Source organism: Nipponia nippon, unplaced genomic scaffold, assembly GCF_047370975.1.
Source record: "Nipponia nippon isolate SJK-2023a ecotype South Korea unplaced genomic scaffold, ASM4737097v1 scaffold_4, whole genome shotgun sequence".
In the NCBI taxonomy this organism is placed as follows: domain Eukaryota; kingdom Metazoa; phylum Chordata; class Aves; order Pelecaniformes; family Threskiornithidae; genus Nipponia; species Nipponia nippon.
Window position 1 is genome coordinate 19,893,097 of NW_028262358.1, and position 25,841 is coordinate 19,918,937.

Below are 25,841 nucleotides of genomic sequence, written 5' to 3' on the forward strand. Positions count from 1 at the left end.
ATGTGTGTGTGTAAAGCATTTACATAAAACTGACTAGAATTCATTTTAAAAGAGAAATGAGGAAGGAAAAAAAAATCCACGATTTCTCCTGTTACTTTTTTAAAATCCCGTTTCCTTCAGCGACCTGTGATTTTTCTTCCTTAATTGCACAAAGATTGTAGCCAGCCACAGTGCTAAGCCCTGACTGCGTTACGCGGCTTGTGTAACTGCTGCGATTACAATTAAACACGTAAAAATTGCAGTCCTCTCTTCTCCATTTCATGGGGACGCACTGAAAACTCAGAAGCTCCTGGTAATGACTCACGACTTTAAATTCATTTTACTGAACTGAGCAAACCTCAACATCATGGCCAAACAAATAAACTGGCAAGTTTAGGGCAGATCTGAATGTAAGGGGACAAATTATGCAGGCCGTTCCAGTCTCCACTAGCAACATGGGGAAATACCAGCTGTAGTTTTTTTGACCACAAAAGGCACAATAGGTGCAAGGGAGAATGAAGAAACATGGCATAGAAATAAAAGGGTGGATGGGAGGTAAGGGGAGAAAAACTAGAATGAATTTCCCTGAGTCAGTAAAGCAGAAAATAATTGTTACTGTGGGGATCAACTCTGAAAAAGTCTGCAGTGATTAGACTGCCAAACTTTAATAAATTGCGACTCGTGGGTGTTAGGTGGTCTAAATAATTCTCTTAAAGGGCTTTGCAGCAATGAGTGGAGGCTATGAATAGTGGAAAGACTTAAGACTTTTTTTTTTTTCTTTCTTTCCAGATCTGCTCACAGAGTTTAGATGCTGCTGTCTGAGAACTCAGCTTCAGAAACGTAAGAGTTGTCTTTCAGAGAGGCTGATAATCAGCGGTTCTGATTAAAGGTGATAGATGTACTGACAGAGCCTAAAGCAAGTATCCCAAACACAGAACCTAACCGGGAGGGAGTGCTTCTCCACTATCTTAGGTTTTGGGTAGCCATTTATAACAGCAGAGTAGGAATTGATTCTGGTAGTGTTTTACAGACACGTAGGGGATGTAAATACATGAAAATGAAAGGCGTGGGGAGTGCAGACCCTGTAACATGCATGACATTTCACAGAACCGTTGCACACCAAATTTGGGTCCAGGTTTTCAAGTGGGACATGGATATTTTCTTTCTGAAGGAGAAGTCCCAATTTTGGGCTGTCCATTAAGAAGCACCTTAGGGTTGCTTTACAGAGGATTTTCATTTTGACTCAAATGTTTGGGATCCTTTATGTGTTCTTTGACACAAGAGTTGTCTTAAGAGCTTGCCAATGGCCAGTCAATAGTGCTGTAATGCACAATTTCTTCAGTTAAGCTAATGCAACAGAGCAAGATCAGAAAACAAACCCATTTTGGTATTTATTTTTCCTTAGCCAGATGATTTCTGTGATCCAGTTTAGTATACAGCTTCTAAATCTATTATATATGCACAACTTTGAAGGTAAGAAACTGCAGTAGCCAGGGCAAGGAACAGAGAGAGGAATTTCGTAATTGTCCTTACCTCTGAAGAAAATGCAATGTGTCACTATGACAGTCATATGCAGCCTGATACACAGTGCCACATAGCCTCTTCCTGGCTGCAGATCTTAAGGATTTCCTCTTCCCTGCCACCACCACCTGTGGCCCCACGGTTGTGCTGCCGCAGCTGTTTGTAACTCTGCGCCAGGGTTCAAACTAATGCGTGGATTAAAAGCAGCACTGTTTTTAGTAACACTTTTTTTAACCGAGATCAGTTCATTTTTCCAGTTTACTGTGTGGCCTTACGTACTGTTGTGCTGACACAGCTGTTGAAAATGTACCTTTTTTGGTGGTGAGGCAGGATATGGGAATTCCTACTGTTTTTGCTGGCTTGCCACCAAAAATGAGGGGGGTGTATGTGAAACCACCCCGTCAGCTCCCCTGAAAGCAAGGCCAGTTGCTGAAATCTCGGCAATTAAAAAGAGAGGCTATTTCTGAGCCTCAGGGAATGTCTGATACCTATAGTTAGTGTGCTGCTTTGCTTGGTTGTTCTCCTCTTGCTTGGAGAACAGAATATTTTCTTGACATGTTTCAAAAGTAACTTGGACCACTGCAGTTATTCAGCTGTAAGTTGTATTTGATGTATGTCCAAAACTGTATTTTTCAAGTGAGTTCCAGTGACTGCAGTAATAGTAGAAATCTTCAATGGGCTTTTTGTTTAGTGAAATAAAATGAACAGTTGTTTATCACTGTGTGGAGTGTTTGGTATCCAGCCAATGATAATTTAGTAGTTAGTAAGAATTCTGCTAAAACATACATACTTATCTTGCTTTCTTTTCTTGAGTTCCTGCTTTCTTCCATGCAAGAAATCATTCCAGCAGTCTTAATGGCCATTCCATCACTTGGAAGTGAGATCTGGAATGCTATGAAACCTCATTTACCCTTTCCTCAGTCTCTCCGTGCTATATTCCCTAGACCACCTTAGACAATGTCTTTTTAAGCTTGGATTTAAGGCCATAACAAGCTATGAAGCAATAATGTAAGTACTTGTGTGATGAAGATTTTTCATGCGGTTTTTCCTCAGGCCTTTCCCCCTCATCCAACCTGTATGTACATGATTAATGGTCTCTCTTTGATCAAGCTTCTACATGCATTGCCACTGCAAGTTCTGCTTCGTATAGTTATGTTCAGGCATCTGGATTCCACACGGTAATTTCTTTAGTTTTTTATCTAGTGTCTTCCTTTGCATAAATGACAAACTGAAAGAAAACAGTAGCAAAAGACTTTGCGTTACATCTTACAATATCATCCACGGAGATCTTGAGCTCTTGCAACTCCTACAAAGTTCATGGAAGTTGCAGCTGCTCAGCATCACTCAAGGTTAGATATTTGGTTTTCTGTTCTTCACATTAATGCTTTTATTCAATCTAAAGCAGGTGCCATATTCTTATTTGCAAATGTATTTTTCTTTCCTGGATAAGGAATTCAGATAAGAGTATTAAATTCATTAAAATAGTTATCTGTCACCATGGCATACTACTGGTGGGTAAAACAAGCTGGGCTTTCCAGCTGGAAGAAACTTTGTATAGAACACTGTGCATTATCATGCTAAGTTACGGATTTGATGGGAAACAATAGGACAAACTCTGATCTCAGTTATGCTGCTGTAAATTCAGTCTTTCCATTTATTTCAGTGGATTTTTTTTTTAATCTGTAACAGTTTAATTAAGAGCAGACTTTGGTGCTGAGATGATAATCCTGTTCTTGGACGAGGAGCAACATAAAGTCAGCGCAGTTATACAGGTCTGAAAGAGTGCTAATGAGGAGTTAGTTACAAGGCAATTATTGCTGCCAGCAATGCTTAATACTTAAAGAAAGAGATATAGTCACTCCTTTCAAAATAGCTTCAACCCAGCCCTCAGTGGAGTTAAGGAGAAGGCATGGGCACGGTGATTATACATTCCATTCTTGTGTGTGTATGGTCTAAAACAGCTTGGGATTTGTACTGATGCAAACTTTAATTACACGGGGTTTTGGTTTGTTTTTTTGAAAGGGCATTTATGCGCATAAGGATGCAGATAGATCTTGAGTACAGTAAGATCTGAAGTCTTTGACATCTCACTGGCTTTTGAATCCCAGTACCCATGAGAACCGAGTCTGCAGGCAGAAGCAGTTTGTGCTTCTGGATGGGTTATAACATGCCAAACCGAGCCACAGGTTTTCACTCCACAGCTCCTGAAGGAGCACAAAACATACTGCTCCTTTCTATGGGTTTTGCCAGGCTGAGCCATATGTAGTTCATTACCTCAATGCTAATTTTCTATTTCTTTTGCATACAAGCATCTTATCGAGTGATTCAGACCCATACTGTCCTAACAGGGTAATTAAACATCGGTGTGGCTTGATTGTTAAAATACAGTTCATAGCAATTAAGGCTGTATGTGGACAGCAGGATCTGGGGCCCTGTCCCAGTGCCTGTCCCAGCCAAATCACGACTTGAAGTCAGGGTGAGACCTGGGTGCCTCTTGCTCTCCTCCCTCCTTTTCCCCAGTGCCCTTGCTCCTGTGAAAGGAAGCACACTCCAAACACGTCCCTGGTCGGGGCCGCTGGGCAGCCCGCAGCCGTGGGCACACCGTGATCCACACTTGACGTACGTTTTAGCCATAACCTTCCCCAAGGCGGCATTGTTTCCTAGTTTGCTTTGACCATTAGGAAAAAACCCTGACATTTAATATGGTCTAATCTAATCTTACTGTATGTTAGAGAGTTTATATATGTGCATGTCAATAGCCATTACACTCGCAAGAGAGTGTAACGGCCCTACGTATGGTCGTGTTGCCAGCCTGGCCTTAATAGAAACTGCCTTTTCATTTTTGGATGCTGTTCTGACAGTGTTCTTGTTAAGCTGTTTGCTTTTGATAGCCAGAAAGATGCACCCCTTCCTGTTAAGTGGTCAGTTTAGTCCCTTCAGCATAATAACATATTCAAATTAATGTGCTGTCATGCAAGAGACATATGTTAGAGAGCAGACTCTATGCTGTCACAACATTGACTGTTGAGATTTGAGAATGAAATAGCAGTCCTCGTGATGGCCTTCGGGGAAAAGAAGAACACATCTGGTAGCCAGCTCATGAACCAGCATTGGAAGCACTCTGGAAGCAGACCGACCCTCTGAGCATTAACTGCTCATAGATTTTGTATCTCCATTACGTGAAGTTTCTGAGCATGCTTAAGATGGGGTTAGATCATCTGCTGGCACACGCTGGAAGCACATTGATTGCTTACATTAATCTTTAAATAGAAAAGCTTTTTATTTGATAGGCATGGCTTAAGGCTGGTTTACCTGTGCTGTTCACGCTGCCGTGGCTGACGTAATCGAAGAGTACAAACCACCAGAAGGGACAAGCGAGATTAGATGCTTATGGCGATACCTTCCCAGGTCCTCTGGAGCAGCGTCACTGCCTCCGGGGCGGAAGGGCTTTCAGTACTCTTAACTCAGTTGACTTCTAATTCTAAACTACAGGTCTCAGCCCAGATCAGATGGAATTTACCTCCTTCTCAGTTCAGCCTGCAGAAGGGAAGACATGAGCAGTTCCCAGTGTGTTGTAACACTGAACGTTGAACCTTCCTGGCAGGTGAACCCTGCCGACTTCTTGCTGAAGTGGGAGAGTAACACGCTTCCCCTTCCCCCTGTGCTGTTGTGAGAGCAGCAACACGCAGCTGGTGGGAAACAGTAACTTTTGCTGTTTGCAAAGCAAATTCATGCCTGTCCCTAAAGTTGCGCGGCCTCATTCGAGTGGACTCTTGATTTAGCTGTGTCAGTAAAAGAGGCTGGTAGTCCCAGCCGCTCGTCATTGCCTTTTCCCAGGAATTAATGCCCTCTCGTGATGTGTTTGCAGAGATGCTTCTGTGAGTGCCCCTTAACCCACTTCGATCAAACTGGGTTAGCAAAAACCTCCTACTTAATCCATTTAAGCTAAGTCTGGCTCAGGTTGACCAAAGTAGGTTAGGGGGTGTCCACACGAGCTGCTCCGCAGGCAGATCTGAAGAGGTGGTAATTTCCACAAGAAGAAGTAGGACGGGCTGAGCAGGGGGAGTGGATCTGAATCAGCAACTTCTCCCATCCCCTCAGCTGCAGGCAGGAGAGGACGGCAGCCGCTGCCCCGCGCTGCGCACACGCACGCAGGCGCGTTGGGCAGCTCAGCTGGCAGGCAGAACTTGGGAAGCCACAGCGGTGTAGCTGTTTTCCCATATACCCCTTCCCGTAGTTACAACAGCAGAGAAACTTTGTGCAGAGCAGCCGTTGCCGAGAACGCGCAGCAGACTAAAGCCTCTGCAGGCTCCTCATGCTGTCCCGTTCGAGCGTTTGTCCTTGGTCAAGAGTTGGTGCAGGTAGAGGTCCAAATTATGGTCAAATGAGGGTCAAAGTGGATTCTCAGCATTTGCATTGCCAATTCCTGAAACAACTGCAAGCGCACACGTTCCTTTGATGTCTACAGTATGGCAGTTTTCTATAAAAGACGTCTGATACAGAGTTTGTGTAGCTATTGGGCTTGCAGGCCCATGTGAAGTATACAGAAGAGCTGGGATCTGTGCTGGGAAAGGCTTCCTTACTTCCAACACGATGCTGCTGTTACGATCCTTGTCACAAAGGTTGCAAGTATTTACCCGGCCCTTTGGTTGGCTTGAGTCTGCAGGGAAATTTTAACTTCAAATCTGTAAGTTTAGCATTTTCATAAGATTTGAAGTACATTAAAAATATGAGCGGAGACCTAGGTAGCGTGTAGGAGTGGGGGCAGGGAGAATATCTGTATAAATTACATGCCAGGGCTGTGACTTTATGTTGAAGGGATAACTACTAACAAGATTTGAAATGTGTCCTAACAATTGCATTCTTGCTGAGGTGTTTTTCTCTCTCCGTTAGCAACTGTTACTGATCTCTTTTTTTTTTTTTATGCGTACGAAGTAAGTCAAAGGTTGAAGTGATCTTGCTGCTTCAGGAATAAATGACAAAGTTCCCCCTTCTTTCAGATGAGGCAGAAGTTTAGAGGTCGCACAGATACCAGAAACAAACGTGCAAGGGATGTGAACGAAGGAGGAAATAATATTTACCGCGCTCATCATTTTAGGGCCTGGATAAAGATGAGGGGCCTGCAGGCAATTCCCAGCCTGATGCTGACCCTCCTTCCTTGTCTCCCTGCCTGTTACCCACTCCTGGCTGGGAGGGGGAGGAACTGGGAATGGTAGCTGCATGTTTTCTGAGGAATCTCTGTACCAGATCTCTATTTATAAGGATCCAGCCAATCTGTGTCCCCCTTATGCAGCACAAAGAAATGAGGCAGGACAGTGCGTCTGCTCATACATATTTCAAATCCTTTTTTTTTTTTCCTTAGGGTTGTTTTCACTTTTATTTTAAAACAGTCAGGGTAAATCTGGCTGCCCTAAAGCTAGCTCCTCTTCTCTATAGTTTACTCTTGTTGATTTAAAAACAAGAATCATGAGAAAGATTTGCCAGCATAGCATTTGCTATGCAAAATTTACATGCAGCTGCTTTGAACTAAATTCCCAGCAGAAGTGAAAGGATTTTGAGGCTTCCAGATCTTAGCCGACTACTGTTTTTTGCAGACAGAAATCTGTATGATATGTACTTCTCCAGAGATCACTCCCAGCCAGCTAGGACTGTGCTATCCTTCTCCTACCCCGCTGAGACATATTATCAGCTTTTGGGAGGGGATCCTTCTGGACCTAGAAAGTTAATTAGCTTTGCTTGTGAATGTCTGCCACTGAAGTGACTGATTGCTTTTTGGAGGGAAGGAAAACTCTTGTCTCTAGAGTTGAAAACAGCAAAAATATGCAAATTTGTGTAAATCTTGATGCTTATTTCTCTTCTGTGGGGCAACACTCTTCTCCATATGTGGGGAAAATTTTCCAGCAGTTCTGTTTCAGTTTCTGGAGTTGTAGGTTGAATCATAAATCTTGTCTTATAGATCGGGAATATGATCAGGAGTGTTTGAAGGCTGTTTGCTGGTAATTTCGAGTAAGATAGTCTTGCCCTGCCTGACTCCAGCCTGACCAGTTTCACAAAAGCTGAAAATCCGTGGGCACTGATAGTTTTTTTGGGTAATGAAACCATGATCTAATCCAGGGCCGGAGCAGTAAACAAGTGGTTTGCTGTTTAGACAGGTAAGGTAACTAACGCAATTAAGGTAATGCAGGCCACTTACAGGTGAGGTGAAGATGTCTCCTGCGTTGACACAAGAACCTCCTCACTCCTCGGTGGCAACGCTAACTTCACTGTGTGGACGCTTTTCTCCTTAGGAGCAGGATCAATTTGATGCCCCATAAATCTTATTAGGTATTCTGTTCATTCCTCAGAGAAGTATCATGAGGGTTAATTATTTCTCTGCTCTGACTCAGACAGTGATTTCGTGCCAGAGGATTCTGGCAGTAAGTATAATCCTAGTGATACCCTCAGTGAGGAAACCATTGTTAACGATGTTGATGAGGAAGCGCTAATGGAAGCTGAACCAGAGCCTGATATAGAAATAGAGACCTAAGGCAAACAAAGGAAAGAGGTTGGAAACCTGGTCGTTTTCAGCCTTCCGCAGCAGATCTTACGAAAAATAACTCTTTGTCTTCTTCCCCCTTCCCCCCCATCCAAACGCAGGCTGCAGAATGGCTCTCCTGAGGCTGAGCTGTGCTAGAGGGAGGGAGGAGATGCGCTGCTGATGTGCTGGTGCCGATCGTTGTTCCCTCGGGAAGATGTGCAGCAAGGAGCAGGTTTCAGACAGAGTGTCTCTTCAGCAAAACTGGGTTGCCAGATGGGGGCTGAGGCCCTCGCTCTGCCCAGGCTCCAGCAAGGCATCGCTCCAGAGTCAGTCGGCACTGTGAATGATAAATACACTGGCTGTGTTACTCTATTTGGGACCGGTGCTCTGGAGCTAGATGTTGCATGAATAAAATGTATTTTCCATACTGGTTTTCTCTATTGGGATTTTATAAACTCATGTCGAGAGACCAGTGATATCTACCTGCTGTGTAACTTGTGCTTTGAGGGGCAAAAGGGCTCCCTGTGCCAGCACACAGAGCTAAGTACAACTTAGCTCTTAAAAAGTTTCCCGTGTCCCAAAGAGATTATTTTCCTCTCCTAGTCTCGTGTGGTTTCCAAGGCCCAGTTTAAACACATACAATGACATAGGATAGATAGCTATTTTCCATACATGGCATTGGTTGTTCAGCAGGAAGCATTCATTGCTTTAAGACAGTACTGAAAGGGATTCTGTTCTGCACTCCAAAAGAGAAGCAGGCAGGATTATCTTGGGTCACATCTTTCTTCTATTAGTCAAATGGTGAAACCAGACATCTGAGTTGTTTCAGTCTGTGACCTTACCCTGTGCTTCCTGACAGATCTCACAGCTTTTCAGTTGTCCCTAGTTTATATGCAGGATTCTTCAGTCCCCCTGGCAATCTGCATTCTTTCTCGAGCTTTCTCCTGGTATCTTGGGCCCTTGGGAGATCGTGGCCTCGCCTTGGTTTCTATGTGGCTGCATAGCTAACCACTCCAGTAATTTGCTGCCTTAGTCTGGATCCCTCCGCTGAACAGGCTTAAAGGTATTCATGGCCTTCTCCAATGTTTCTTGACGCTATTCAACCTACACAGTGTTCTTTCAACTTGCATTCTTCCTGGATGCCTCCAGAAGAAGAACAGCAGGCTCCAACATTTCCTGACACTGTGGCCCTTTATAGCAACCAGCAGTTTACACATTTGTCATTCAACTCACAATCTGCTTCACTGTTTCTGGCATCTTACGGTTGCTCTCTCATTCCCTAACACGCTACAGCCTTCTTCAGGCTCAGCAGCTGCTCTGAGAGGGTTCCTAAGGCTGGGGAGCTTTTTGCTGAAAACATTTTTCAGATCCTCCCTCATGCTCTCTAGCAATGAATTTTTTTCTATTTCGTGATATAATACGGTTTTCCTTGGCATCTTTCTAATTGCTTCTTCATTTACCTTTATTGGTCCCTGATCTCCAGCAGCATGTGTTATTCCTCATAAAATCTGGGTACTCTGTGACTTTATTATTTCAAACATCCTTGTAGTTATCCCCAGCAGTTGTAGCCCTTCTTGATGCGATTGCATTCAGTAGCATTCCCTTGTGTTAGCTGACTGGCTTTTGTGTCCTCAGCAGTTCTCAGCCTTCTCTGGTTTTCATCGTCATCCTGAGGCTTGCGTCTCGTAGCATTGTGAGGCTTTCTCAGACAGCTCTGTCATGATGATGTCTCCTCTGGTTTTCTGAATCACCCTGGGACCCTTCTTCACATACATATCTTATTCAACTTCCTTTATGTCCCACAGCACTACACAGGCTTTTCCTACATCCTCAGCAACTTTCATGGTACTCTGATGTCCCCTGGCTGTTATCTGGCTCTCTTTGATCTTTCCCAGCTGAATCGCAGCACTCTCTTAATATCCCTCTCTATATCCTCTATGATCTTCACAAGCACCTCTGGCTGGCTAATGGTTATTTCCACATTCTTTTTTAAGTTTGACTCAAAACATTTTCGCTCATCTACAAACGTTCATAATCATGCAGCCAAAAAGGACTTTCTGGTAAAGTAGCAGTTCAAGCGTTTGCTTTGTTTCTCTGACAACATTTTTTACAAGAAAATACATAGCTGTCTTAATGAATTTTGAGAACGGGAGATGGTTACAGCATTTGCAGAAATGTATATGAGCAGTCTGAGGCTCTTTTACTAAGTGACTAAAGTAAGGTGAGGATTATACCGTGGTGAACTTGCCCCGTGTGTAAAGACCCTGCAGAGGATAAGATTGGCAATGCTCTCGAAAATTTGATCCATAATAGCAGCGCCTTTGCTTCTCTTTGATAAGATGCTTCTCACTGTTCAATGCAAATTCACCTAGTAATATTTGTAAAGTACTTGAAATATTTGGGTGATGGGTACTGTGGAAGTTTAGACTGTTGCTGTTCTTACATTAGACATCTTTACCCATGATGATTAATAAGAAAATCCTAAGTTGGATATGATAAAGCAATTTTTACTTGCCTGCTAGCTGGCCTCAAAACCTGTTGGAGGTTTGAAGTTTTCAAACAGAAAAAAGAAACAGATGCTGAAGTTTACGAAGCTGTAGAATTGGCTTCATCCTAATATCACCTCTTTTGAATATATACGAGCATGAAATAATACAAGTTACATTTCTTATCAGCTATTCATGTCGTAGCATCGTCATCATCAGACTCATCTCAGCCGGCATAATGTAAGCTGACTGCATCCATTCTACGTGGGTATCATTATAGAGTGAATATTTCTTCTTCATAAAAACTCCAGCGCTCATGCATGCTTGTATACTTTGACTCTCCCCTTGTCCCCAGTGCTTTGATTGCAGTAAGAATCCTAAAATAAGTTTGTTCCTGTCATTTGTCTTGTGCAAACATGCGCACCCGTTCCTGGTTTCCACTTACAAAGATTACAAAAAAATCCATGTGATATAAATCATACAGTAGTGCATTACAGTTTTATTTAGTTCCTCAGTCAACCACGCTTTTAGGTATACCCAGCAGTAGACGCCCTGTTTAACTGTGCAAGGGCTACATGCTTATGTGCTTACTTTATTTCCTTTACTGCTGAAGTTCTAAAGCAGTCAACAGTACTTTAAATACGGATTTATTACTGCTTACGTACCACTGAACTGCAGGGGAGGGAGGATAAAAATGTTACCGAGTACAGTGGGGTCAATTTCTTTTTTGCATGAAAGGACTGTTTAGCAGAAGAGGAAGAAGCTGAACCTGGTGCCAGCTATTTTTGCACTAGCCAAGCCCTGTCATCAAAACTGCACGGGGGCTGTGCTAACTTAACTCTGCAGTAGGGTAAGGTTAACTTAAGCTTCCAGATGTACGCTTCCACAGACCCCTGGTCCTTCCCTTCCCCTCTCTTCGCTCCGCTCCCCGCAGCCCCTTCTGGGACAAGTGCAGAAGCCATCTCAGCCAGGTGGACATCATCAGGTGAAGCCTGTGACGGTTGTGACCGCTCTGGAGAATCTAATTCAGCAAGTGATCCAAGTTAAGTCATGGCCTACCTGGGTATAATTTTTTTTTTTAACACAAAAGCTGAGCTGGACCTGGCAGCTTTTAAAACCTGGAAGATTTGAGGGGAGAGGAAAACAAAAAAATATTGAATATAGTCTATATTACTTTTGCATCAGATAGATGTTTCTTTTATTTTTTTTCCCTAGTGGGAATTTCGCTGGCATGAAGGATTGCCCTGTGGGTGCAGAGCAGGCACGACCACCTTCTTTTCAGATATAGGCTGTCCTCATGGAGGCTGGAGAATAACTGTAGAATAATTTAGGCTTGAATGGACCTCCAGAGTAATTTGGTCCAACCTGCATTCCAAGCATCCAAGTAGATGAGGCTGCTCTCTGATAATCCTTCTCTGATAGATGGCCCATGGTGAAAATAAAGCCTTTACGTTTAGATTAGAAAAGCATTTCTTAAACTTCTTGTGACCATAGCCCTCTCCTGAATCATTTGTCTTCCCAAGATTTTCCTGAGTGCAGCACTTTTGCCCAGATGAGGGAACAGCTAACTACCGCTAACTGATAGGAAGAGCTCAAATTGCTCCAAGGTGAGGGAGTGAGAATTGATTATAATTTACTCACTTGAAGTGTGAAGAGCCATTTCTTTGCCTTGGAAGAACTGCACTGCAGTGAGCAGTTAGATGAGCTTGCATAAGTACTTGCAGCCAGTTCTCATGCCCATATCCTGCAGGAAATGAGCAGCATCTAGTAAGTAGATTAATTGCTGTTCTCTATCTTGCTTTTTACTATAGATTTTTTTTTTCTTCCTGTAATTTACCTAAATTTATGGTTCATACTTCTTAGTTAAGAAGGAAAATATTTTTTTCTCTTTCTTAAATGCTTCAGACTCGTCGTGATTCTGTTTGAATCCTTTTTCATTGGGAAGGATACTCTGAGCTGTCTGGCCTAGCACTGGGTAAGTACCAGAATCGGAGAACTGCTGGTTAACGAGCAGATTGAACACCAGCATTGCAAAATTAGGTTTTCTATTGCTTTTGCTTTGTAGTTTGCCTCACGGTTGATGTAGCGGCCTTACCTCTAGCGATGCTCATTCTCTTTTCAGCCTCTGTATTGATATTTCTCCCAATAAGTGAGAAATCTATTTTTGTGAGCATCTTGTGACAACCGGCTCAAGTGACATAAGCCACTGAACAGCTATTGAACAAATCTAGGCTAGATTCAGAATAGTAAATTAGAGGGAGAAGTCTCTACATTCAAATAGCAACAACAGATCAATCTGGACCAAATTTTTGTCCTTCAGCTTCTACTTCGTGTGACAACTGTCCACTTAAAATAGCGTTGAAATGAAAAAGAAAGGAAGCTGGGACAGTATTTTCAGTCCCCCTGCGGAAGGTGTTGGTTCACCCCTAATGCATAATGCACAGCCTCTCCGAAATACACATCCCATCAGTTCTCAGCATCCGCAATGTTATAAAGCAATTCGGAAAAGAAAGGGAAGAATAACTTCTCCAAATGCAGCTAGAGGGAGAATTTTGAGAGAGCCCTGGATATAATTACCTGAGCTGGAGTCCAGCCAGGAGAATGCTGAGCTAAGGAACAGTAAAGTCCTGACTCTGCACAAGGGATCCAGACAAATTTAAAAGAAACTGCAATAACAGAAGTGGGATTTGAGCATCTGGGAAGACGTTTGAGAGAGTGAATGAATACAAACTAAGGCCTCTAGGGAGTCTGATAGGAAACAAAAGGAGCAAAATCAAGAACAGAGGAGTATAATGGTAATATATGTGGCACTGGCTGTCTTACACAGTGCTACCTGGTAAAACTGTATCTTGTACATGATCTAAGAGAACTAACTTCTCTGAGTTCATTTAACCCAAGCCAAACTACATGAACAAGGATGAAAATAAGACAAGTTATCTCTGTTGTGTTCTTAAACAGCGATGAATAAGAACTGAGTCAGACCTGATAAATACGGTAAATCTTTAACGTAACACCACATTAATTAGCCACCGTTAAAGGAAAGCTTGTGCAGAAAGAAGGATTTCTCTCTGTTGGGCTGCTCCCCAGCTAAGGAGACCTGGTCTCAGCCTGGAAGGATTTTACCTTTAATCCCAAATTCCTTAAATGGTAGTTATTCTAACACTTGGCCACTGTTTCTTGCCAGCACCAGCATCAAACAAGCATTTCAATTTTCCTTCACTCATACTCTTTTACAAAGTCTTCACAACTCCAGAATCAGGAAACCGATACAGCCGACGGAAGGATGAGAAGGGGTCTGCTATCGACTGCCTTTCATTTTAAGGTCCTGTTCTGTTTTCCTGTGTATTTGCTGGGAGATAAAAGCATACTCGGGCAGCTACCATTGATCAGACCACGCACAAAGCTTTTTGGTGCTTCTGAACTGTTCAGGCACTCTAAATGGTTTATAAGGTTTGTCAAAGAGAAGTGGCTTAAAAAGGAATGCAAATGAAAAAGCAGAGAGCTGACGGATGAGAACAGGGAAAGTAGTCCAGAAGGCAATGTTTAAAAAAGGAAAAAAAAAAAAAGGGAAGAAAAAAAGGAGGGGCTGGAGTGAAGGTGGAACGTGAGGAAATCCAAGCAGGGTAGCGTCCGAGATTTGAAACCCTGCGTTCTTCCCACTGGCAGGTTTTTTCTTTCCCTTAGCTCTTTCTTTTTTCACATTCCTTTTTCCCCAGCTCATTTGTTTTATGCCAAGAGGCTTATTTGTCTTTCCTGGCTTATTTGTAGTGCATCTGGATTTAGGCATCCTGATAAATCCGTTCCTCTGAAGACTGTGATCTAAAAATGAATGTTGGGATGGATTTTGAGCTAATTTAAACTGATATACATCCGATGAAGTGAAGTTTAGCCATGTAAAATTCCACTGCTTGAGCAAGTGCATAAACAATGAACATTATTCCCCTTCAGTGTGTCAGAAAAAGAAATCGTCTGCTCCTTCCAAAGAGATTATTTTAAATTTGAAACACATACCTATAAATGTCCGTATTTTGCAGTTTTGAAAATCTAAGCATGGAAATGTATTATGTTAACACATACCACACTTCAAGAGATCGTCTTCTATTGAGGACGTTATTTTTGAGAAGTGGTAAACCCTTCATTAGTTTTATCTGCCTGAATGTATTGGTTTAATTGTGTTTTATTTGTTTCTATAATGTCATGTGTGCTTACTGTGCTTTAGCAAGCAAATGTAAGCCGGGGTCAGAGTGCAAGCTCAGACAACAGTCTGCAATTTTCAGCACCCTGCAGGATTCAGCATTTCATTAGTATTTTTTGGTTTTATTTTACTATTAAACACAGAATGAGAACACCATAGAACTGATTCATCTTGGTCACTGTTCTTATATGACTGGCTTGGAATCTAAAAAATATATTTTAGAGACAGCTTTGCTTCTGATCTTAGGGAAGGCACTGATGGGAATTAGTTAGGCACTGCTACTTAAAAAAAAAAGGCAGATAATTAGAATCCAAATTTTAATCATGCTGCCTTTGAAAGCAAAACAAAATCAGTAACAATCTGAAATCATGTCCCTTGCCGCTTTTCCCTTTAGTCAGAGGATGCCCAATTCCTACTAACACCAAGAGCATTACTCCACATCAAGAGATGAGCTGTGGTGAATTTTGCTGCAGCAGCTACAGAAGTCGCTGCCCCAGGCTTCCCACCCTGCTGCTTTGCTGGAGGTGATCGCCACCCGAGCAACGTTGGCAGAAGAAAGTACGTCACATCTCAGTTTCTTCATGGAAAGCTTGGTTGTTTACTTACGTTCACCTCGACTGGATTTTAAACTGGATTTGCACCAATTCCCCCACGGAGGTGGAAGCACAGGCTTCCTGCTGTGCACTCGGCCATCAGGTGGAAACCTCCGTTGGAAGGACGGGACAGCGGAGTGTGGTGGCTCTTGATGCTAGCGCAGCAATACTCAGCTGTCAGCGGTGGGGGAGGCGTCAGTTCGTTGGTGTATGACAACTGCGTGGCAACAGTAAATTAGGCAAGAAAGAGATCAGGGACTTGAACAGCAAAATAAACAAAACCACATACATATAGAAATAAGAGAAGGGCAAGATGCTTTAAGATGCAAACATCAATTCACATAGTGAGTAAAATGAGAATTCATTGGAGAGCTACAACTCAACATCTTCCTTTTCTAACAAATATTTTTCTCTCACTTCAAGCTACAGTCTGTGTTCTGCTGATTTGCTTCATTAAAAGGGAAAAAAAATACCCTAGAGACAGATAGCCACTGGATGAGCTGGGAGCTTGGCAGTAGGAAACGAAGACTTTCAGCTGTGTGTCAGTAGTTGCAGTGCTGTCTGGATGGGTCTTGATGTGTTACCAGCTAAAGCTGCTTAGTATCTTAGTATCTTAGTATCACTGATGTCAGACCAGGTCCCAGTGACAGCTAATGCTGCTTTGCCACCAACTGGGCAATCAGAGCAGAAAGGATGGAAGATGAACAACCAATAGACACTGAGTTATAAAATTGTTTTCAAAATGGCAAAAGATAAGTCAAGTGGGACAAATAATGGGGATAAGCAGAAAAAGATTTGTGCTTTTATTGCCATATGCATGAGGCCCAAGTGCCACCACAGCAGTAGTGCTTAGGCCTTTCGTTATCTCTGAAGATATGAGAATTATGCTCGGAATGAAAGTGCAAGGACACTGTGGCCTAATTGAGTATTACCATAGACTGGATCTACCACCTGCCATTAGAGTGAAAAGCTACCATCAGCTTTGAACATTTCGAGTTCAAAGATACAGGCGTGCCAGGCCTGACTAACGGATATTAGTTATTATCCTTTAGTCCAACCCAATGTTTAGACATCTAATGTCTTAATTCATTATTCTCCTTAACCCTGACTACAAGCAAAATACATTTGTCCAGCAAGCTGTGTGCAATCACTCTGGGAGCTGCTGAGCTCCTGCCTTTTTGGTGTGCTGTTGAAAATCAAATTATATAGCTTTAGCAACAGAACTATAATTAGGGTCAATGGAAACCTGTGGGTAGGATAATATTGTGGATTCTGCAATTTTTGTCATGTTGCTCCATAATATGCCAGAACCCAGTAGTTTTATTGCTCTGCAGTGCATTAACACTGTCAGTGAAACATCCCCTGCTTCCTGACGTGGAACTGGCCCTTCCGTCAGCACGTTGCCAAGGCTGGCCTCAGTTTACAGTAATCCACAAACAGGGCCCAACCGTGCTCCTCCTGAAGGTGATGGCAAAGCTCCTGTTAACTTCTGTAGGAGCTGGGCAGGCCTAGGCAGAGAAAACAGGGAAGGATAAAGAAGATGATAGAGCAGGGCTGAGGAGAAAAGGCGGCAGGCTATCATGTTTCATTATAATTTCTCCAGTTATCACTGGATCTCATACTGATATCACCAGGAGGTTTGTTCATAGATTAGAGTTATGTTGTAACTAAAATTTAATCAGTACTTATTTTCCTGTTTTCCATCACACTAAGAAAATCTCTCCTCTAGGCTACTGCTGCTTCTGCCTCTGGGCTCTTAAGTTCCTCTTTTTCCTCCTCAGATTTTCTTCTGCTTATCCCTCATGCCCTGCACATCTTTCTTCCAGCTATTTCCAGATCTTGCCTCTTGGGAGGCTTCATTCTCTCCCCTTGCACCGTTTCAGCCCCCAAAATAATCAGCTGTGGGCAGGCTAATGACTGACTGTGATGTGCCGTTGCTGGCCCTTTCAGCCAGGAGAATACACCTCTTGAGAGCATTCTTTCAGGATGTCAGCAAACTCGGGCAAATGTTACAAGACTGATATCATAGTTGGAAGGCTGCCCAGAATCAGTTTTTATCAAAAAAAAAAAAAAAAAGTTTTAACTCTTGTGACTATAGAGGTGGTCTGAAGAGGTAATACAGGTTCAAATAATGACAAAGATAATGCAAGATCCAGTCTCATGCTTCATTCCTTGTGACAGAAGAGGGACATAAAAATGAAGAAGGAAAAAAAAAAAGAACCAATTGTGGGAAAGAAGCACAGAAACCGAGGAGGTGGAAAAGAAAACAGGGATGAAGAAATATAGAATGCTTTCATTTTTATTGAAAAAGTGTGAAACAATCAAAAAAGAAATAAAAGCCTAAGGAGTGAAGAAAAAATAAAAGGAGGAAGAGAAGGAAGACTAGTGAGATAAGCTGGGGATTGGTTGAATTCAATTTGAGCACTGCAGCAAAAAGTTCCAGCTATTGAATTACAGTCCAGATTCTTCAGATTGCGAAGTTGTCCATGAAGAGACTGGCTCTCCTCTGTGCTTACACAACACCCACCGAGTTAGGGACTACCACCATACAAATACTTACTAATGCTAATAATAAAAGGCTGAAGTAATTCTTGTGCACCAGATGACTTGGAGGAACCTCTGCATGAGGTGGCAGAAATAAAGACTGTATAAAAATGGAAGTGGTCAAAGCAGATGAGCAATGGTTGCAAGGTCAACATCAATTCTTGTATTTCCTATTTTCTGAATGCATTGACATTACAAGTTCCTTTCAAACTAGTTTATGTGTGTATATATATACACACACTCACACATACACATATATATATAAAAGAATTTCTTAGCTTTTTAAGGAAGGAAGGTTGATGTCCTTTCACATGTTGCCACTTTTACTTCCCTTTGTTTCATTGGAAGGGCTGGAATTCCAGATCCACAGATTGAAGCAGAGGTCCATGGACATCTCTTAGTTTGTAGAAGTGTGTCATCCTCTGTGCAGGCTGCAAGGAGACAAGGCATTCACTTTTTTTAGTGGATGTCAGTAGGAAAAATAGAAAAACACTGCAAGTCAGAAATTTTGGGTTCTATTCCAGATTCTGGGAGGAACACAGCTAGGTACAGAGTCAGGTCTTAACATAACTGTGAAGTGTTCAGCTCCTAATCCCTCTAGCTTTTCCTTCTTACAGTCCCAGTTTCTCCCCCTCTTACCCTTACATCTTGTCTCCGTCCCTGTTTCTCAGTCTCCTTTCAGCTTCACGTTTTATTCCTCACTATTGCCATGTTCCAGCTGCTGTGAGCCCCTTCTCCTAGTCCTCGTCCTAGGCTCCCCTGCTTCCGAGCTCCACGGGTCAGACCCTGGTCTCCAGGTACCCCTGGTACCTCGCCACAGGGCTGCTCCCTGTGCTCTCCCACCCAGCTCCCTGTCACGCCACACAAGTTTAATCCGAGCCTGTCCATTCTTGACTGAACGAGTGCAAAGCAATCTTCAGAGGTTTGGCCAAATTGGGAGGCTCGTGGTATGAACGGCAAAAGGTGCCTCCTTGATATCAGCATGCATGATCCCTTCCTCCTTCAGAGTAGGGATGGGCTAGGATTTCTACAGAAAAGGATGTGAATGTTTTTAAGGCAAAACAATATCCTTCCTTCTTGCCTGGGTTACTTTGGCTGGAATTGTCCAAAAGTATTCAGGTGAGGTGGATACCCAGCATGGTAACATTCAGCCATCATAGTTAGTACTTGCTAATATTGTAATACTGTAATTCAGATAGAAAACAGTGACTTAAATGGAGAGTGTAAAAACCTCAGCTACAGGAAGCCTTATCTTTATTATCCATAATGTCACAACCTACTTTATAAAATAGCTACGTCTACTTTGAAAATTGCAACCAAAGACATTAGTTCACCTTAAAAACATTTGCAGTCTCTCAGCCTTCCTAGGAAGGGGAAATTATTACCACGCAGACAGAAGCGGAGGCACGGAGGCATTGGAGGGCGGATTCGGAGTACCACAGGGGGAACATGAGGGAGGAATAGATCCCGTGTTACCCTGAATTCCCATCGTACACTAAATATCATCATTCTCCTTCCGCGGTGTCAACTGATTTAACAAATTAACAGTAACTGAAGCATAGCGTGTGCATTGCAGGTGTGCCAGGAAAGGCAGTCATCAGCGAGGTCTTCTTGTGCTATACACTGGGCAGACACAAACAGTTTTTTTCCCAAAGACGTTTATGACCTAGGGTGCTGTTCGCTGCTGTATCAGTTATGCCAACAGTTAACTCCTGTGTGACAGAGCCCAACCTACTCAAGGATCCTTATGACTTGCAGGATCATGGCTTAAGAAATGAAGTTAGAAATTAACTCATGACAGTTTTTGCTGACTTCACCTCACCAGCTTATTTATCATTTAGCACATGACCGTGGCTGTCACTGATTTACATATGAAACATAAGAGAGGTTTTTTTCTCGGGTCCTGACATCCCAAGGCTATGCGTATGTACATAAAACGTATGTAAAAGAGAGGAGCTCTGTTTTCCAAGTGTGAAAAGGGAATTGTTCTAACATGAGACATACGTCATTGGCATCCCTTTCCCTTTGTTCCCAAACATGGTAAAGAGCAATAAAGCTGTTTGTGGTCTATAATGTGACATCACATAAGAATGCACAGTTCCCTTTTTTTTATGCATATAGATATATATATATACATATAACAATCTCAGTGCGGGCATCCAAAGAATTAATGGTTACGAAATATTGAGCAACAGCAATGTATAAAAGGTAAATGACACATAGCAAAGGAATCTCCCTTCAAATCACATAGCACATGAAACCATTCTGGTCTGTGACAACTACACCACTAGATTTTTTCCATGTTTATCCAAAGTAGCTTAGTAAGCATGTCATACATGCCATTCACTAAGTCTGTGTACCAAAATACAGAGTATGATGACCCTAAGCAATGTCTGCAGTGCTTGTAAGCTTGTCAGAAAGGGGGACTGGCTGATGTTGCTGCTGCTGTAAAGTATTTATTTCAATTATTTTTTGTGAGAGAAGCGACAGAAATAGCTCCCATTCTACTACAGCTATTCAACTGTTATTTCAGTGGAATTATACCTGTGTAACTTTCTTATAAAAAGAGGTAGGAGTAGCGCACGTGTTCTGTGAGCTAGTGAGACTTCAGAAAAGCTTGTCAAGAATGGCACAAGGCATATCTATTATTTTCAATTCAGAACCAACCCATTTATCTTTTCTGTTTGCTAAAAAGGGCAATTTCAGGGTTTTTCTGGTGACTGGAAAAAAATGTAATGCTAGATGCAGGCTTCCTTCTGTCCCATATGTCTTAAGCGTACAAAGCTTTTTTTAGAGAATAGCTTTCTTTCAGGGCAAACCAGTTCTTACTAAAAATAATTCTTATGAGATCAGATAAAATGAGAGGAATGTTGCTGGCAGATCCTGGTGCCTTATTTACAAAAAAATAAGGCTAAATCAGCCTAATCCAGGCCTATAATACAAGCAGAGAGCTGAAGAACCTTCCCTGTTCCCCAGGGCCGTGGCTGACAGCCCAAGAGCTATTTTGGTGGCTGTGGTCAGAGGATGCTTAGGGCCCGCGCAGACGCCTCCCCCGGTCTGCCCTGGGCCCCGGGACTGGCCCACAGAGACGGGCACGGCTACACGCTGGCGTTTTTGGAAAGGTACAGGGACAATCTGCACGCCCATCTGGGGATCTGCAACCACACAGCACAAGAGCATCTCTTAGATTGGTAGGACCTACCTAGATATGCATCTGTTTAATTTTTAAAATTCAGGTCTAGTTACAACAGAGCTAGAAATAGAGCGAGGACTGGCTACATGCATGGAGGTGATTCTCCCTCCGGCAAGTCTTGAGGTTGCGTCCAGTATGAAAGTAAAACTTCGATGGCTTTTTAGTGTTAATGTCCTCTTGACTTTGAACTTCACAGTTCTGTCTCCTCTTCCTTCATACCGATGTCTTCTCTCAAGCTTTTAGTATTGAGCAGTGCCAGACACCCCACCCCCCCTAATTTCTGGTGTTGTGTATTATTTTCAATCTTTTTAGCCTGTTATAGTGGTAGACTGCAAGCCGCTGAGACAGGGGCTTGCATCATCCGTTAAAAAAAAAGCTCAGTAATTATTTGTGATTCGTTTGTGGGACGGGATTGCAGCATTTGCTTACATTATTTAATAACAGGTATGGACCACAACTGTTAAGCAGACAGAAAGATCCTTATTGTCAGGAAGACTGAAAGTGATTTTGCAGATTGTATGTGTTGTCAAGTACCTACGTCAGTAGACAAGTTGACCGCACGTTCAAATCAAGCCAAAGCATACTAGTTGCCTTTTAGTTGCTTAAATATTTGTTCACACAAAGCATTGTGAATTGCTTATCCACACGGTTACTTGAACTGCATCAGACTAGCTTACATGTAATTGTGTGGTCTGGTTTTACATCTAGCTTTCTTTACTCTTCGTTTAAGAGCAAAGCTGAAAGGTCTGAGAGGGGTTGGCGTCTTTTTCTCCAAATAATGCATTTCGTTATAAAGAATTCATTGACTTACTGTGTTAAAAAACTGTCCCTTGATCAGGTTAATTTTATTTCGAACTAGAAGAAGAATCCCAGGATCCAGTTGTTCATTTATAATTCAGCACTAAGCTAAAGAAACAAAAGCAGAAAATGCATAGGTGTAAATCACGCTAGCAGCCACAGAACAACATAATGCCGAGCAGCCATTTTAGGTCTTCGTTTGCTTTATACCCTTTCCACATAATGAAGCCTGTTAAATGAATCCTTATGGGAATCACTCATGAGGTTTGCGTTTTGTACGTGAAATTCCAAGTACAAGAGATTAATGTTGCAAAGTAAATGGTCTGTATTCTGTAAAAATCAGTTTGAGGTACTTTTTTTGGAAAGGCTTCTTGCTTTCTAGGTGTAACAATAGTATTATCCTTTTAATAAAATGTAAACCCATTCTCTCTGGGGAAAAAAAAAAGATATAGATTTCAGTGGGATTATTTCAGTCAGAAGGAATAAAGGTGGCAAATGCAATTCCTGCAGTGTCTATACATGGACCGGATCCTACCTTCTGCTCTATTACAGAAACCTCTGAAAGAAACAAACTGTTGCTGTTTCATTTCAGTCTTCAAAGTGAAGCCCCAACAGTGGATGGAGTAGAGGATCTACCTAGTAAACGTGTGTAATTCTAGCCCACTTTTTTTCTAACACTTTGTTGATGAAATTACCACTCTCTCTCTTCCCAAAATTTGCTTGTGGATAGATGTATTATTTTTTTCAGTGAGAAATAATCCAGGTGTCCAGTCAACCCAAAGGTTGTGCATTCATAATTTCTATTTAAGTCAATTAGAACGGTGCAGATGCCTCTTCTATTTGATGATTTGCTTCCAGAGAAAGATTAGAGAATTAATTAAGATACACAATCTAATTGAACCAAAATCATAAGATTTTGTTTCTAGGAAACAACTTATGAGTAAAGATGAATCTAAAGTTGTGCATTTATATCTAAGTATAGAACGTATCTTTTCAAGCTGCTCCACCAAAGTTTGAGTCTGAGGTTAGTTTTCAGACTGCAAGTCTAATTTAGTTTCAGAATGGAGAGTACAGCTTAAGATTCCCAACACCCAGAGACCTGGGTGGGGGCGTAGGGGGGGAAACATGTGATTTTGGTTTCAGTTAATTTTAGATTTATTTCTGTTTATGAGATCAGTTGTCTATTTCTAAAAGTGTTTTCATTTTGGCAGACTCCTCAAATGAAAAGCTCATTTCGAGACATTTCCTGTTGAGTAACTGATGTTGCTGCTGCTGAGAGGTAAAGGAAGACATATACAATGCTGAAGGGAACGTATGGTAGTGTCATGGTAATGACAGGCATGAAACCAAAGACTGCCAAGATCTTTCCTTCCATGACAGTGGAGCTTAACAGGCAGTGCAGAGGGAGAACACAGTATATAGCATTATCAGATCTATCCCTCCAGCCTTTTGGGTGAGCTCTGTTAGCCGTGCATTCTGAACATGGATTATAATTTGTATTTCATGTGATCATAGCTTCTAACCCTTCCCTTTTCTTGTACAAAGATTCCCAGTCAGCTTTGCAAATGATCTATTTTTGGTGAGCACAGGGATTCTTTATCATTTATTTCCGTCATGCTAAAGACACCAGAAACCAGTAAAGCAGAATTCTGCACGATACTCCCATTTGGACAAAGTAATGGTAAAGTGAAATAGCAGCAAAAAATCCCTCTTTTGAGGTCAATATTCAGAAATCTTGGCATGTTGATGAATTATGGAAGACCACTGTTGCCAACTAAGCATTCCTTTCTGCCTTCCCCTGCTAATGACCACTGCTGTGCAATTACTCTGTAGTTTCTGTACCCATCTAAAACTCTTCTCCAATTTCACAGCTGTAATAATAAATTTAACATTAATCAAGGAGTTTCTTTACGTGATAACAGGAGAAGAGATGATGAAGATGCAATACTGGACAGTTAAGAGGAATCTTTTTTTAATTGCCTTGTGGATGTTCTGCTCTTACATTTAAGTCCTTTGAAGACACTTACACAAGCCTTTCCCTGGTTCTTACAATCAGTGAGAACTTCATATAGCTGCTGTAAGACTGCAGTAGCTGGACAGAAATCATTAAATGAGTGAGGTCAGCATCTCAGGAGAGTACGTCTGCAGAACTTGATAGGTAAAAACTAGGTTATGGAAAGTTCTTAGCTTTTGAGGAAAACCTGTTGTAAAGGATTTAGCAAATGTACATAGTAGGATATAGGAACAGAAACACATTTGTGGTTGCTTGAGAGCCCTCACAGAAACCACTAAGATGTGCAAAAGGTGAAAGTCAGAGAATTTGAGGGAGAAATGCTTACGAAGCTGAGCAATTTTGTGAATTATGGCTAACTTCACAAAATTCTTAGATGAGGAACAAAACCTGCAAGGCAGTCTCTTGTGTGCTTATTTAATGTAATTAATTAATGCATTTTGAACCACTTTTTCCATGCAAAGAGATCTTAATTATAGCATAAAATTCAGATGTAATTGATGTGGAAGATCTTGGCGTAAATGAAAACACGAGCTGCTATGTTTGAAACCAAAGGGAAGAGGAAATGCCCTGTTGTAAGGTCACAGCTTATGTGGGTCAGAGTCTCATCTGATTTCCATGGGGTAAAGGTCCAACTCACACAGAAAGCAACATGCTCAGGTACTTGTGTAGCATATAAACCAGCATTATGCTGTCACAGGTGAGACCGTAATGCAGAGATAATGAGGATAATTTTCTTATTTCTATGAGTTAAAAGATCCATTCCAAAATTCACCTGAAAATACTACCAATGAAGAGCTTTGTCGAGAAAGTTCATCGATTGAGCTGTGCTCAAGCAGAGCCCCTGTGTCCAAGACCATCCTGCAGTCTATACCAGGCTGATCTTCCTGAAAAAATCAAGTGCTTTGGGCTTTCCTCAGTGACCCATATGTAAGCAGAGGCAAGAACACCTCTTTCTTAGTTAACATATGAGTGCAACCAGTATTTGTTTACTCGGGTGAAATTTCCTACATCTCTGTACAAGTCACAGGCAAGGATTCAAAAGCAATGCTTTTAGCCTCATTTTGTTCAGGTTTGAAGGCATCGCTTCTAGTGATGCACGTTGCCTTAATATGATCTGGTTCATATATAAAATCCCGCCAGGATTCCTTGGGCTAATTCATCTTCTGGTGCTTCAGCTAGCTCCTCTCCCTTCCCAAGCATAGCCTGCGGCGACTGCCAGCCTGCTCGGAGTTACCACAAGAATAGTCAACCCAAAAGGACCATCATGAAGCAGGAGTCCCTGCACTTTGGTGGGATGGGGGGCACATCTCCCCCTTCAGCTGTCCTCCAAACACACCCTCTATTCCAGATTGTGGAGAACCACATGAAGTGAACGATGATTTTTGTCAAATGAACCTTGTAATGTGTCTTTTTTAAAACGTCTTTTGAGCTTCCATGATGAAGTTAAGAGATGGAAGGGTGATGCATAGCAGCTTTATCAGAATAAATAGCTGGCCTTCTTTGGTTTTAAAAGCAAAATTAAAATGGTAAATGCAAATCCCACCTTTACAAAGGCAGACTGACTTTGGTATTGTATTTTCTCTGGGACCAGCCTTAGAATGATTTAGTCTATGAAACACTATTATATGGTATTTCTTTTTAAAAAATACATTCCCTGCCTTTGTAGATCCATATTTGTTCTTTTCTCAGGAAAAACACTGATTAATTCCTACAGGGTTTTCTCGTGTTTTTTTAGCATTATAACCTCGCCACCTTTTTGCTAAAATAACACTTTTTTTCCTGCTCTTGTTCTCAGCCATTGCTTCAAAGGAGCACACAAGGATTTCCCTTGCTGCTGGGTTTTAGCAAGAGGCTTGCAAATCTTCCATCGCTTCTCATTCACTTCTGCCTTTTTCACCCTGTCAGTCACCTGTTGTGGAAAGGGACGGGCGTCTCATCTTTCTAGCATTTTTTGTCTGAGCAGGTGCTCTTACCGTCACATCAGCTCATATTACTGATGAC

The 25,841-nt window shown here is 42.0% G+C and overlaps 1 protein-coding gene and 1 long non-coding RNA gene across 3 annotated transcripts in view; both read left to right on the plus strand.

Annotated features, from left to right (window-relative positions):
* Positions 1–25,841, plus strand: part of ENAH (ENAH actin regulator) — a 132,601-nt gene that overhangs the window by 516 nt on the left and 106,244 nt on the right. For both annotated transcript variants that reach the window (XM_087774040.1, XM_087774042.1), the window contains exon 2: positions 769–819. In XM_087774040.1, the coding sequence (XP_087630166.1) occupies positions 788–819 (32 nt within the window). In that variant the 5' untranslated portion in view covers positions 769–787. The remainder of the gene's footprint in view (positions 1–768; positions 820–25,841) is intronic.
* Positions 12,148–22,239, plus strand: LOC148053185 (uncharacterized). The gene is made up of 3 exons (XR_015708078.1): positions 12,148–12,270; positions 12,409–12,478; positions 15,093–22,239. It is a non-coding gene; the product is annotated as an uncharacterized LOC148053185 (long non-coding RNA).